At 35.9% G+C, this 15,546-nt stretch overlaps 1 protein-coding gene across 5 annotated transcripts in view; it reads right to left on the bottom strand.

Moving 5' to 3' along the window:
• Positions 1–15,546, bottom strand: part of RIPOR2 (RHO family interacting cell polarization regulator 2) — a 124,637-nt gene that overhangs the window by 13,538 nt on the left and 95,553 nt on the right. For 4 of the 5 annotated variants that reach the window (XM_031946775.1, XM_012541599.3, XM_012541600.3 and 1 more), the window contains 5 exons: positions 14,924–15,105; positions 11,648–11,816; positions 7,763–7,898; positions 4,743–4,904; positions 1,953–2,111 (listed from right to left, as the gene is read on the bottom strand). In XM_031946775.1, the coding sequence (XP_031802635.1) occupies positions 1,953–2,111; positions 4,743–4,904; positions 7,763–7,898; positions 11,648–11,816; positions 14,924–15,105 (808 nt within the window). The remainder of the gene's footprint in view (positions 1–1,952; positions 2,112–4,742; positions 4,905–7,762; positions 7,899–11,647; positions 11,817–14,923; positions 15,106–15,546) is intronic. The other variant, XM_012541602.3, reaches the window with a different exon arrangement.

Genomic DNA, 15,546 nt, shown 5'->3' with positions numbered 1-15,546 from the left:
TTTAAATTTAAAATTATCAAATTATTTATACTTATATTTATTTATAAATTATTTTTCTGAACTTAAACATCAAATAAAAATGAACACATACTAATTAGGATAGATAATGAGACTATGAATCTTTGTTATGAAAAGCTTGCTTTTCCTTTTAAATAAGGCAAATTTCAGATCTGTCCTGCTGGTCTATAATTTCTATTGGTCTTTCTTCTGTTTTCTTTTGTGTATATTAAACAGGGAGCCCAAAAGTTTAAGTGCACTTGGAAACTATTAAAAACTAAAATTGCACTCAGACTTTTGGAATAATCCATACTTTAATAACCTCCTTTATTTTGTGGGGGGCTGACAAGAAGAAGAATAATTCTACCCCCTTAACCCTGCCACTGAAACAGAAGAAAAATAAAACACTTGTAAACAATATACAATTATCACACAAAAACAAACCAATAGGTTTGTCCAAAAATGTATATCTCATTCTGGACTTTAAGATCACCACCTCTCATGACATAGAGATTCCATCACCTTAAAGGATGTCTTAACTGTACTTATTTTAATTGGTGACCAATTTTTAGTTATTTGATTGTCTAGCTTGATTATCTAGTTAGTTAAATTGGTTTGGGCATGGAACAAATAAGGCCACAATTAGAGGCTTGATTCTCATTTGTACCAGGAGGCTGTTTCCTGGTCATATATTTTGTTCTTACTTCTTTTTGGTCCTTACTTTTGAGTTCACTGGTGAAGAGAACTCTTAAAGGGGGAGGCGGGGGGAGGGGGAGAAACTCCCTTTATCAATGTAGACTGAAAATTCACCTAGTCTTAGAGAGCAGACTGGGAAAGAGAAGTGAATGGGCTTGCCCAAGATTACAGACCTAGGGTATCCCAGATGAAAGACTTAGATCTAAACTGTCCTGACAATAAGGTTGGCTTTCTGTCCACTCCACCATTTTGTCTCTTTAACCCTAATGGAATGCCTTGCATTCTATTGGTCCCAAGGGCATCTGGGTGAGACTATGGATAGTATAAATCCATCACTGCTACTGAAAAAGCTTTTTAGAAACAAATCAGTCAATAATGCATAGACCTAAAAGGCATAATTCAGCTATTTCCCCAACAAGAAGTTTCTTAACAAAACACATTGTAAACTTTGTTTTGATTCTATTATTTACATCTGAAAGGATTATACAGGAATACTAATGACTCATATTTACCAAGCACTTTAAAGTTTAAAAAGTTCTTGCTTAATAACAAAACATTGAAGAAGACAGGACAAATATTATTGGAGAAGAAACTGCATCTTAGAGACTTGAAATGACTTGTTTAGGTTTTTCCCCTCACAATACAATGTCTCCAGATACACCCTGTTCTATATAATAATATTCCTCTTTGGCTTGCCTTGGATATTTTTGCTTCACATTTTCATTTTATTTTTCTCCCCTCCTCTGTTCCACCATTCTGAATTCCTATGAGCAAATATCAGCCTGTTTTCTATGAGAGTTCTACCTACAGAGCACCCAGAGAAAATAGCAATTGGAAGTTGGCAACTTAGAAATGGCAAGTGAAGAGTAAGAATAAAAAAAAGCAAGAGTGAGTTACTAATAAATTCACTTCTGGGTTCCAATGCTATCAATTAAATGATTGGAGTATTGGCAGAAATTCTTTTGCTCCAATCATTTACATTAACATTAACAAAATTCATTTCAATCAATAATCAAGAATATCATTAAGGATATGATCAAATATATTACTATGTATTAAGTACTTTTTATGTTTCAGACATTGCCCTAGGTACTGGAGATACAAACAATGAAAAGATTCCTACTAGGAGTTAACATTTAAATGATAAAATATGAAGGAAAAAAATGGGTCTATCATCACTCAGGGGTACCTTTGGAATGGATGGGGGCAACAGCAAAGAAAACAATTCTCACAGTGAGACAAATTCCAATGGATCCTACCTTGCTTAGCCAACTGAATTAAGTAACCCTCAAGGTCACTCACACCATTGCTGGCAAAGTAAAAATAATACTGAAAAATGGTGATGACCTCGGTGGAGAGGCTGGAAGAAAGCAGAGGTTCTGCCCGATCCAGAATTCGAGACACCAGTGTTCGAAATGCTATGGGGAGACAAGAAACTGATCAGTACTGTAGGATATGGGAGCTCAGCCCATCAGCTAAGGAGGCAAGGGCCAGAGAGGTTAAAGTAACTTGCACAAGATGACATAGCCAGCAAGTAATAGGGCTAGCATTCAGATCTAGGTACGATAACATTCTTTTATTTATTTATTTCTGGTGAGTCAATTGGGGTTAAGTGACTTACCCAGGTCACAAAGCTAGTAAGTGTGTCTGATGCCATATTTGAACTCAGTTCCTTCTCACTCCAGGGCTGGTGCTCTATCCCCTGCTCCACATCTAGCTGTCCCCAATATTCTTTCCACTATCTAGATGTAGATCTCAGTTCTTCTGTGTTCCTTAGCTTTCCTAGTCCTTAGTCCTATGTTCCTTACTTCTTAATTCCTTAGTTGCCTAGTCCTTAGTCATTCTGTGCTCCTTAGTTCTTAAGTTCTGTAGTACTTAGTCCTTCTGTGTTTCTTAACTTTCCTAGTCTTTAACATTCAATTCCTGAAATCTTTCATCTACGATTTTCTTCAGTGTTCCTTAGATTTCCTACTCCTTAGCTTTCAATTCCTAGTCTTTCATCTATGATTTTCTTTTTCTGTGTTCTGATTTTACCCTCTGGTAACTGGGCCCATCATTTGAAAATCTTGGATGATCCTGATTGTGAAAAAAACATTTTAGAAGGAATACATCCAACCATTCTGGAGAGCAATTTGGAACTATGCTCAAAAAGTTATCAAACTGTGCATACCCTTTGATCCAGCAGTGTTACTACTGGGTTTATATCCCAAAGAGATCATAAAGAAGGGAAAGGGACCTGTATGTGCACGAATGTTTCTGGCAGCCCTCTTTGTAGTGGCTAGAAACTGGAAACTGAATGGATGCCTTTCAGTTGGAGAATGGCTGAATAAATTGTGGTATATGAATATTATGGAATATTATTGTTCTGTAAGAAATGACCAACAGGATGATTTCAGAAAGGCCTGGAGAGACTTACACGAACTGATGCTGAGTGAAACGAGCAGGACCAGGAGATCATTATATACTTCAACAACAATACTATATGATGACCAATTCTGATGGACCTGGCCATCCTCAGCAAGGAGATCAACCAAATCATTTCCAATGCAGCAGTAATGAATTGAACCAGCTACGCCCGGAGAAAGAACTCTGGGAGATGACTAAAAACCATTACATTGAATTCCCAATCCCTATATTTATGCCCACCTGCATTTTGGATTTCCTTCACAAGCTAATTGTACAATATTTCAGAGTCTGATTCTTTTTGTACAGCAAAATAACGGTTTGGTCATGTATACTTATTGTGTATCTAATTTATATTTTAATGTAGTTAACATCTACTGGTCATCCTGCCATCTGGGGGAGGGGGTGGGGGGTAAGAGGTGAAAAATTGGAACAAGAGGTTTGGCAATTGTTAATGCTGTAAAGTTACCCATGCATATAACCTGTAAATAAAAGGCTATTAAATAAAAAAAAAATTTTTTTTTTGAATTCAAAAAAAAAAAAAAAATGACCAACAGGATGATTTCAGAAAGGCCTGGAGAGACTTACATGAACTGATGCTGAGTGAAATGAGCAGGACCAGAAGATCATTATATACGTCAACAACGGTACTGTATGATGACCAATTCTAATGGACCTGGCCATCCTCAGCAATGAGATGAACCAAATCAGTTCCAATAGAGCAGTAATGAACTGAACCAGCTAAGTCCAGCGAAAGAACTCTGAGAGATGACTAAGAACCATTACATTGAATTCCCAATCCCTATATTTATGCCTGCCTGCATTTTGGATTTCTTTCACAGGCTAATTGTACAATATTTCAGAATCTGATTCTTTTGGTACAGGAAAATAACAGTTTGGTCATGTATACTTATTGTGTATCTAATACTTTAATATATTTAACATCTACTGGTCATCCTGCCATCTAGGGGAAGGGGTGGGGGGAAGAAGGGGAAAAATTGGAACAAAATGTTTGGTAATTGTCAATGCTGTAAAATTACCCATGCATATAACTTGTAAATAAAAAGCTATTTAAAAAAAAAACATTTTTGAGGATGGGAGTGAAGAGATGGGAAGATCAGTAAGATGGTCTCTGTAATACTTTAAGTTGAGAGGTGATGAAGCCTGAAAAAAGATGGATGTGAGTAAAGAGGAAGAGATGTGTACAAGAAATGCTGTGAAGATTTAAACAAGATTTGAATATATAGGTAGAATGACAGTAAGAAATTAAGGATGACACCAAGTCTGTAAGCCTAATTGTTGATTCTATTATATGGATGGAAAAAAAGATGGATGAAACGAAATACATATTGCTACATTTTGACATGCAGTTGGATGGGCAGCCCATTGAATTAGTCTAGTAGTCTGTACATCATCATAAGGCATGATAACTGGGCAACCAGCTGATCATTTTTAAACTTAATTGTCTGAATTTTAGACTTAAATTTTCATATTCATAGTTTCATAATTCTAATCAAGTAACATGTTTACTTCTGAATGGATCCCTCTCTAAGCAGGCATTTTTATGTGGGTCCCCTGCTGCTGCACAAAATTAGTACTGTACTCACTGAGGAGGATAAAATAAAGGTTTTAGGTCTGTGGCTTACCTGTTTCTGCAAGTCCTGGGTGTTCTTTGTTGACAATTCTAGCAAAATTGACCTCGAGCTGCTTCATCACCCTGTCAACTGAAGTATGGTAGACCCCTGCAGGACTGCAGCATGTTGTCCAAAAGGATAAGAGTGACAACTTTTTATGAAATTCTGGGATAGCTAGCAAGGGAAAAAAATGTCACATTACTTAGCATTCTATGATATACAACTTTGACTTTCAATGGCCATTAAAAGGCCCAACTCCAGATTCTGTTGTTCATTGTTTAAGTTTTGATGGCTTAAAATGAACATAAATAGCAATTGTTTCCCCTTCTGGCCAGAAACTCTAAGGTCTTCCCCTTCCTTTTTGTCTCTTATAAATTAGAGTCAATTCTCTATATATTTTGTAAAAGAGTCTTTTATCAGAACCTTTGACCATAAAAATATTTTCCCAGTTTATTGTTTCCCTTCCAATCTTGTCTGCATTAGTGTTATTTGTACAAAAACTTTTCAATTTGATATAATCAAAATTTTCTATTTTGTGATCAGTAATGATCTCTAGTTCTTCTTTGGTCATAAATTCCTTCCTCTTCCACAGGTCTGAGAGGTAAACTATCCTGTGTTCCTCTAACTTATTTATAATCTTATTTTTTATGCCTAGTTCATGAACCCATTGCATCCTGGGCCATCCCCAGTAGTTTGGACTTTTGTCTTGCCACTGGACTCCAATAACTCTCGTGGAGGAAGTGAGGCTGAGGATTTTGCATAGCTTTGCCTCACTTAAATCCTATTCACAAGCAAGTCAAGACATTTACCTCATGATATAATTAGACCTCTTCAAGAACAAACAAAATAGTATGTTAAGGCCTTTCCCTTACATCTTTCCAAGAAGTATGGTAGTATAGTTTTTATTGTTCATATTTAATAGATTAAACTGAGGGATAGGACAGGTTATGGCTTGCCCAAAGTCACAGCTACTCAGCATTAGCTCTGCTAATTAAATAAAGCAGATGAAAGGAAATTAGCAAGGAAAATCATGGTGTCTGTGGAGGGTGAAGGGAAAGTTGGGGGGAGTGAGGGGCTCATGGGAAGATGAGTATGGAGGTAGGACTGGCAAGCATTTTTTTCCTTAAAGTTTTCAATATGTAACGTGGTCAGTTGACCATGAACTTCTTCTGGGAAGCTTCCATGTTGGTTTAAAATGCAAAGATGTTGTATTGAGTTTCCCATATAACCAACTGAGAGGCTCTTTAATATCATAGCTATTCAAGAGGTGTAAGATTGAGGTTTCTTCTCCTTCAGTTTCCTAGTCCTACCCCATTCCCCACTTTCGTTCTTTCTTCTCTTAGATTCTTAACTCTCTTTCTCTCTCTCTTTTTAATAATAACTTTTTATTTTCAAAGTATATGCAAGAATAGTTTTCAACATTCACCCTTGCAAAACTTTGAGTTCCAATTTTTTTTCCTGTTCTTCTCCTCATCCCCCTCCTTTAGATAGCAAGTAATCCAATATACATTAAACATATGTAATTCTTCTATACATATTTCAACAATTTCATGCTACCCAAGACAAATAAAAAAAAGTAAAAATGAGAAAAAAAGAAAGCAAAGAACAACAACAAAAAAATGAAAATACTATGTTGTGATCCACAATTCAATCCCCATAGTCCTCTTATTGGTTGCAGATGGCCCTTTCCATCACAAATCTATTGGAATTGGCCTGGGAATCTTATATCTCAAAAAGAAAAAAAAGACTAGGGCATCAAAGCAGGAAAGGATCCAAAGGATCCTTGTTTTATACATAAGAATTTTATAATCTGGACAGTTTTGAATAAATAAGAGAATTATCCCTAATGTCTTTGATATTTCTGGGCTGGCTCAAATTTAGCCTGGATGAGGAAGGTGGGGAAAATTGGAGTGAGACATCAAGTCAAATTCTAAATGAGAAGTGGGATGATGAAATATGGTGACATTAATAGGATTAGTAAGAATAAAAAGTAGAGATTTAATTTGAACTTTTTGGAAATGTTTTCATATCACTTCCACAACAATCCTTTGAGTGGGTAGAACAACAGAGGCTCAGTGATATTAAGTGACTTGCCTAAAGTTACATAATTAATAAATGGAAGGGGTGAGATGAGAACAAGTCTCCCCACTGTGTTCTTCCCATTTATTCCAGGCCAAAAAATGCCCACAGAAGGCGAATCTGTGCTGGGTGAACACCCAACCATATAACTTATCAGAGAATTTCAGCTGCAAGTAATGAACTAAGCTAGAAAACCAGTCAAAAGCCTTGCATGACTTTTATTGAACAGCTAATATGAAACTCTTCACAGATGATTGTGATTCTTGGGAAAGTGAAATCCATGACTTTGCAAGTGTGTCCAATTTTCAAACTTCACAAAGCCAGAATATCTTTGGCAAGACAATATTCTCCATCTGACCCTTACCACCCCCTTCTCAAGTTTATGGACCATTTTGAAGAACTATTTGCCTATGGCTTGTAAATGAACTTGTTAGTCTTGTACTTTTCCAATAAGAGTTGGTAGTAGGCCTAGTAGTTTGACATCCTGGAAATACACATAGGCTGTATTTTTGGGGTGAGGGGTGGGATGAGGAGGTGAAGGAGAATAGAATATTTAGGGAAATATGAACAATTCTGACTTTCTAAAAATAGAAACCTTGTTTATTTTTATTGTGTGGCCAGAGATTGCCCCTTATACTGCTACCAGCTTGCCATTGATCAAAAAAAAAAAAAAAAAAAATCACAAGATTACTGTTCTAGAGCTGGAAAAAACCTCAGAGACCATATGATAGAATGCTCGCCTTTTACATATGAGGAAACTGAGGTGAAGGTAGTAAGGGACTTTTTCATGATCACAGAGGTAATAGACATCACAGATAGGATTTCAACCTAAGTCCTCTGGGTCTAGTCAGTGTTCTTTCTACTTTACCATTCCTTTCTCTTTCCTTTTGAGAAATCTGGACAAGAAGCATCATTCTAACCTGGGATTTAGAGCCTATGTCACAGATACTCACCCTCTATGACAGAGCTGATGTTTCCCATATTTTCATCACTGATAGCTGCAAGTTTCTCCATCACTTGAACCTGTCCAGAGAGCTTCTCTAAGAGATTTCTTGCTATAAATGGAGTTTTGCTCGAGGACACAATTTGCTAATAAAATAAACAAAATCACTGTTTCAATAGTTTTCATCAATCCAATTCAGCAAGCATTTATTAAAATGCCAACTATGCTCCTGGTATTATACTAAACCCTGGGGGGCCATAAAGACACATCCAGCCTCTTGTGCACGCTATCAATTTTAAACCATTTACCTCCAATCTCATTCCTTTGTCATATAGTATAAAGGTTAATCACTTTGCCCAATTATTCCTGTTCAATTTGGGCAAGGTTCTTTATCCTTATAGCAGTCATACATAGACTTTTGTAAGTAGATGTGTAGGTATTATTTTAACTTTTCCCTCCTGACCTTATTTAAGATTGTGCTTTTTAAAAAAATAAATGAAATAAATAAATAAAAATTGTGCTTTTTTTCTTTAATGAAAAATTGGTGAGACTTTCATTCATTTCTTTCTTAATGTAAATTTTAACTTGTTCTTTACCATTTGCAAGGCAATCAGCTGTGCATAGATGTGGATGTGATGGCAGAAAAAGTTAAATTGATAAGGGTAGTTAGGCCTGGATTTCTTTGAATAGAAGTAATAATCAGGACATTATAAAAATGATGCAATTATTTATGAAAATATGTAAAAAAAATTTTTGGTCTAATTCACAAGAAGAACATGTCAAAAATACTATGACTGGGATAAGAAAAATTAAACTTTATGATGAAAAGAAAAAGATACCAAGAATACATGGTCGCATTTGTTATGCAAAAAAAGTAATAGCAATAAACTGTCTTAACTACTCCAGACTAAGATGTTAATGGTTTGATCTCTCTGTGTTTTCATCTCTGGGTGATTGTAGCCTGTCTGGATTTAAAGACTAGCAGAAAACAAAGGGACTTAGTAGTTCATGACTTTGAAATAAATTTCTAATCCTTAATCATTTACCTGATTTCCCAATGTCCTTCTCTGATTCCCCAATCTCAAATTCTCACTCTGTAAATGCTATAATTAAGATTTCATCATAAGTATTGATAGTCATTCAACCACCTGACAATGCAGTGAGCCAATGAGTCTCTAAAAGGAAACTGTCCTCTTTTGGACAGAAAGAAATAGCCTAGTCTCCAGAAAAAAATAATTCTTTACTACAAGACAGCAGATTTATTAGAGTAATTTATTCAAATGGCACAAATTAGGATCCATATCTAGTGAACTGAATTGGCAATCAAATTATCATAGTTTTATTTATTTATTTATTTTCTTGCTGAGGCAATTGGGGTTAAGTGATTTGTCCAGGGTCACCCAGCTAGGAAGTGTTAAGTGTCTGAGGCCAGATTTGAACTCAGGTCCTCCTGACTTCAGGGATGGTGTTCTATCCACTACACCAACTAATTGCCCTTCAAATTATCATAGTTCTTAAAAGTATCTGAGACCATTTTAAATAATATCATTTGTGGGAGAGGGGAATGAAAGAAAATGGTTATTCCAGGTCCACACCTACCCTTCAGAAATCTTTAGGCAAAATTTGCCTTTGGTTCTACACAGACTCCTCTTTTACTATGAGACTTCAAGGAGGCTCTTATTCTAACGAGGGTTATGAGTGAGATAGCCAACTGGAGCCCATTTCCAGGTCTGGGTGGCCACTTCTTCCCTACCCCTCTGGAGCCTAACTCTATTTGCCTCCAGATCACTTCTTATAATCCTGCACCCTGGACAACTGTAAGGGGGAAGGAAAAGTATACTAAACAGGTAAAAACACTTAAGGACTGTGCTGTCTTAAGTTCTAAAGTGCTCGGTACATAATAAATACATAACAAATCCTTTTCCATTCCATTCTAAAAATAATTTCTATTTTCCCAAAGCAGTTCAACCTTCCAGTTACTACTGCAATTCTGAATTATTCATTCACAGTCAAAAAATGTTTTAGAAATACAGCTAGAAATAGGGACATTTACTGGCATGTCCTTGAGAGACACACCTGCCAACTTTTCCTATTTCTATCTCAGTGACACATAAGAGGTTCTTTGATCCTTTTTATTTTACTCATTTATTTATTACTAGAAACATATATATATATATATATATATATATATATATATATATATATGTATAAAGTGGCAGCTGGAAGTGATAGTATAGTTTGCAAAAAAAAATGACACTGATTATGGGGGAAATGATGGATCAATTCTCTGGCTCACCTCTGATCCAGGAACTAAAGTTCTTTGTTTGTGCCTCTATTGATAGTTGATTCATTTTGATGTACTTTTATTAAGTTCTGTTTCAGTGTTGGGTTCATTCTTTCAGGATGTTTGACTCTGCATCTGCTGAACTTGAAAGGCTGGTAATTGTACCCCAAAGAAAGGGATCTAATCAGTGATTGATTATGCCCCGTCTTGTAAGAATGTCTAGATATTTTCCTGTTCCTGATAACTGGTGGAATAGGTGTGATGATAAGCCAGTTCCTGGATATTTGTGACAGAGTGAACTTAGTAAGATTGTCTGAAAGATAGAGAACTAGTGTTTGGAATAAGGAACTATGAAAACAGTGGGAGTCAGAATTGGTGAATGTGTTACTGGGGTGGTTAGTCAGTGCATGGGTCAGTAGGAGGTTGTTTGGGTGCACATCCTCAGAGGGTTTATATTGGTTCCTGGAAACAATCTGCATTTAGGAAGTGAAGGCAACTGAGAAGCAAAGCAATGTTTTCATAAAATGCATTTATAAAAAGAGAGAAAAAAATAAGGGGAAGACATTACATGAAGGTAAGCACTCCTTTGTTCTTTCTAAGATAGCATAAGTGATAGAGTCCTGGGTCCTAAGTTCAATATCTATAGGGCATTTTGAGGACTGAGACAGAGAACTCCTGGCAAATACAAAGATCTGTTTGGCATAGTCCTGAATCTCCAAATAGAAAAAAAATGCTTTAAGCAGGAAGCAGATGCAGAGAGAAAGAGAGAGAGAGAGAGAGAGAGAGAGAGAGAGAGAGAGAGAGAGTGTGTGTGTGTGAGAGAGTGTGTAGGAATTGGGGAAATCTATATTATAAGATCTTTTTGCTGCAAATATATTATTTTAAGAGAAGACTCTTGAATTTCAGTCTCAGTTTCTTTGTAGATGCTATTTCTCAAAATGTGATTTTTTAAAAAAATTCATCATTGCATTGCCATGGTTTGCCAACTACTGATGTGAATAATACCACCCCATTACCTTTAAGAGACCTCTAGCTTCTAAGACTGGTGTGTGACTGTGTGAGACTGGATCTGATGATCTTCAATATTTTGGGTAGATGCTCTTTCTTTGTCTGGGTCTGTACCATGAGCAATGTCCCCCCAAAAAGCAAACCAGGAGGATATGGGATTTTTTTTTTTTGAGGCAATTGGGATTAAGTGGCTTATCCAGGGTCACACTGTTAGGAAATATTAAATGTCTGAGGCTGGATTTGAACTCGGGTACTCTTGATTTCAGAGCCAGGGGCTCTATCCACTACACTACCTAGCAGCCCCATGAAGATATGGGGTCTTACTCATGCTTGCTAGAAAAGTGGATAATTTGGCTCATACAAGTCTCCTTTCTTTTTCATAAGTATTCATTACACCAGCTAAATTAAAAAAAAAAAAAAAAAGAGGGGGGGAGTGATGTCTTGATTTAACAGTCATTAACTGCCTACAAGTACCAGGTGCCCAGGAAACAGAAAAATGGAAAATCCCTTCCTTCACGGAGGTTATATTCAACTGAATTAATCTGATTATATATCAGCGATATGTGGTATGAATAAAGAGGGAATAGCATACACCAATCCTACCTGTATAAGCTGGGTGCAGTACTGCAAGTGCCTAACTATGGTGATATCAAGGCTTTCATTTCCTGTGGTCAGGGGAAGAGGGCTTCCCGCTACACTGGTACCGACTCCCGTGTCTTCTGTCAGCGCTTCACTAGGATGCCCCCTGGCCTCGGGGTGTATTGATCTGTAACTGTTGAGGCAGGAGCGTGGGTGAAACATTCATAACTTGTTTTGAAAGGCAAGCAGCAGATCAACTTCACAAGGCTATGATTGGGTCCCTCTAGAAATAGTTACCTGTCAGTTGACAGCCATGAAGAATGGAGAAACCATTTAACAAATACCCCATATCTCAGCCCGGAAGGCAAGTATTCTGAAGTCAAATGACTGAGCAGAACCCCACATTTGTTCCTCAAGAACAATAAGCCTTTTGTAAAGGATTTTCACTAAGAAGCCTTTGAAACAGGCTCTCATTTTGCACTTGTGTTTTTTCTGGTCTGTTGACAGGGTGATTTGCCAAATTTTCTGGGATTAAACTGGCCTCTAGACTTGTGGTTTCCCAAGAGCAATGCTATTAAGAAATAATCTGTCAAGGCTTGTTTTTGTTTTTGTTTTTCTGGCCACAGATCAATGGCTACTTGAAGAATGAAAAGAGGAAAAGCTACTGAAATGAGAGACATGAATGTTCTCTTCTCTGGACTAAAATGAAAGTAATGTTTAAATGTCTAGTGGCATCCTAAATTTCACCTTTTCCCTTGCCACATACACACAGTTCTCACACTACCGCCCCTTGTTTCTTTTCCCAGTGCCCTTTTTATTGTTAAATCCTTACTTAAAGCTTGTTTTAAAAATCATATGATATCTTGAATTTATGGAGCATTTAAAGTATTTTTGTTTTTAGAAAAAAAACCACTTTTATATCTAGTAAAGAATTTGCTAACCTAGGTTCCATGAATTTTATTTTGAACAATATTCTGATCATTATATTTCAATATAATTGGTTTCTCTGTAATCCTATATGTATTATTTTATGTATTAAAAACCTTTTGAGAAGACCATAGGCTTCACTAGACAGCCAAAAGAGACCATGATCCAAAAAAAGATTAAGGATATCTGTTCCTAAATGTTCCTAAAAATCTATGAAAAAGGTAATACTATGCCCATTTTACAGATGGAGAAATGGAAGTAGAGAAATCAAGAACTTTTCCTAGGTCACACCAAAAATTACAGAGTTCAGACTAGAACTCAACTGACCATTCCCAATCCAGCACTATTTTTCTATTACCACTCAATAATAGCCTTGCATTAAAATCTAAAAATTAAAACTAAATCTCAAACATTTGCATGTTAAGTAGGGCATTATGTCAATATCTGTAAAAATAACTTTTTTATGTCACTTTGGGGTTTATCAAGTGCTCCCACAAGATATAGTGCAATGGCACATCTCAAAATTTGGTGTTTCTTTTTGCTAGTCTTCTTCTAGAATTCATTCATCTCTCTGCATGGTCTTAATTTCTTTACCATTTTTATTTTAGAAACATATTTTGGATGTTTCTTGCTACTATATTTTCTAGTTTGTATTTGAGTATAACAAAAAAATTGGGGCCATTAAATTTCTTTTCAAAATATGTGATTTAAAAAGAGAGGCATTGTTGGGATTGAACATGCTACAAAATAGAAAAATTTGGGTTCTTGCCCATTCTCTGAAAAATAGTGGTTGAATCACTTAATTCTCAGGTAACTAATTCTCTAAGACTTGAAGGTACAAAGAAATAGTACATTCTTAAACAGTGAGTGACTTAGTGGATAGAGTGCTGGAACTGGAGTCAGAAAGTCTGAATTCAAATTCTTCTTTTATGAGAGTCTGAACAATAAATCATTTATCTCCTCAGTCTTGGTTTTCTCAGCTGTAAAATGGGGATCATAATGACATCTATTTCTTAGAACTATTACAAGGATCAAGTGAAGTAACACATGAAAAATGCTTTGCAAACTTAAAAATGCTCTATAAATATTATAATGATAATGATGATCCTCAATGGCAGAGGGAGCTTTTCCATGGGTATTCTTTAGATGAATGAAATCATAAGTTTGATCCATTAAGTCTTTTTGTAAACCATGTCAAATCCTTCTCTTTCCCATTAATACTCCTTGTTGAAATGTATTAAGGCTTCTCTAAATTAAAAAACACCAGAATTTAGAATAAGATCAAATCCAATTAGGTTAACTAGGATAATTTGCAGGGAAGAACTATGCATCATTATAATTAAAACACTTCATTAATTTTTTAGGATGAATTTGAATTACCCTGAGGTTGGTCCAATAATAAACTTATATAGCATTTTTCTTCTCAGGTTCTATTTCAGACAAAAGGAAAAAAATTCCAAGGGGAAGAAAAGAATTTTCAAAAACCTTTCTTCAATTTGGATTTCTTGAAGACAGAATAGCTCTACTTTGTTGTAACTTGAAAACCTGTTTAAATTAAAATGTATCCAATATAGATAGTAGCTAAGAAATATATCTTTTCCTTCAGGAAAGTGTCTGAGGATCTCTTGACTGTAATTGATGGAACTGGGCATGTTCCAATTTGCTTGTTTTGTCCCACCTGAAGATACTAAATATCTGCTATACTCTAATGTGAAAATGTAGTTCTAGATGTATCAAGAAAAACAATGAAAATCATCTTAGGACATCAGAATCTTTTCCATTTCACCACAAAAAGACAGGTTATATAACACTGAGTGGGGAATGTGGAGGAAGAGTGGGGTTAGCAGACATTCTAAAAGAAACTTCTATAATAGTGCATAAATCTGGCCCCATGTTACTATGAGTGACAAACATAATCCATGCAAAGGTTTAAATGGGACAGAAGAAAACAAAAGAAGGAATTAGTAATCAGATCCATGTTAAGGAGAACCAGGTCCAAACCTATGTCAAGGAAGAGTTCTCCTAATATAATATTATAATAGTTAAGTCTCATTAGCTAACTGCCAATTATTTACTTTGAAGACAATTTGTAGACATTGACATCCAAACAAAAGGAAATCCCTCTAATCTTGTTTCCCCTGGTCCTGGAGAAGAAATTTATAATGGCCTCCAGGACCAATCTCAGACGTTTATCACCTAGAGGGGGTTAGCCATACTGGAAATTTATTCACAGCTTTAACTAAGCCATTTGTATGGTAAATATCATCTTCCTTGAGTAATGTGTGCACCAGGATCCACAATTAGTGAAAAAGAATTACTGAATGTAGATTCTATAAAGAGAGAAAGATGAACTGGGACTAGCTTCTGACTTACCTATTTTTCTCAATCTCAGTGTCTGAAAACACTGAGTCAGCACCTCCTCCAACATTACAAACCTCCTCACCATCCTCCTCCTCATCAAAGTCAGAGGTGTTCAGGAAATCAAAGCTTTCTAAAGCACTCTCAACTGTAAGACTTAAACTAGAAGACCGGCTGTGGCTTCCTGCTGGCTTGCACTGAAAAGGCAGAAGGCACCAATGAAAATATAAAATATATATATATATATATATATATATATATATATATTCTGAAGAGGAAAACAAACACACTGCACCCAATTCAAGATATGACATTTTCAATTCCAAACTTTTATTTTGGTTGGCATTTTATATGCTTTAGAAAAACCTTCATATTATCTGATTCAAGATAAAACAGTTTTGGTTCTTCTTCTCCCTCCCCCCAAGCTTTTATTTTTGTTGGCATTTTATTTGCATTTTAAGCCTTCCCACGAACCAAGAAATACAATCAGGATGCTGGGAAACAAAGCTGCTTCCTTCACTCTTCCTCCCCTTTTTAAAATACAACTGAGAAATATGGTTTAATAGGCAACTGATGAACTAAGGAGGTAATTATAGACTGTGAGTGAAAAATACAAACCAATAACCTAATCTCTGGTA

The sequence above is a fragment of the Sarcophilus harrisii genome, chromosome 1, assembly GCF_902635505.1.
Source record: "Sarcophilus harrisii chromosome 1, mSarHar1.11, whole genome shotgun sequence".
NCBI classification, from domain to species: domain Eukaryota; kingdom Metazoa; phylum Chordata; class Mammalia; order Dasyuromorphia; family Dasyuridae; genus Sarcophilus; species Sarcophilus harrisii.
Note: the sequence above shows the minus strand (reverse complement) of the source record. Positions and strands in the feature narration are given on the sequence as shown.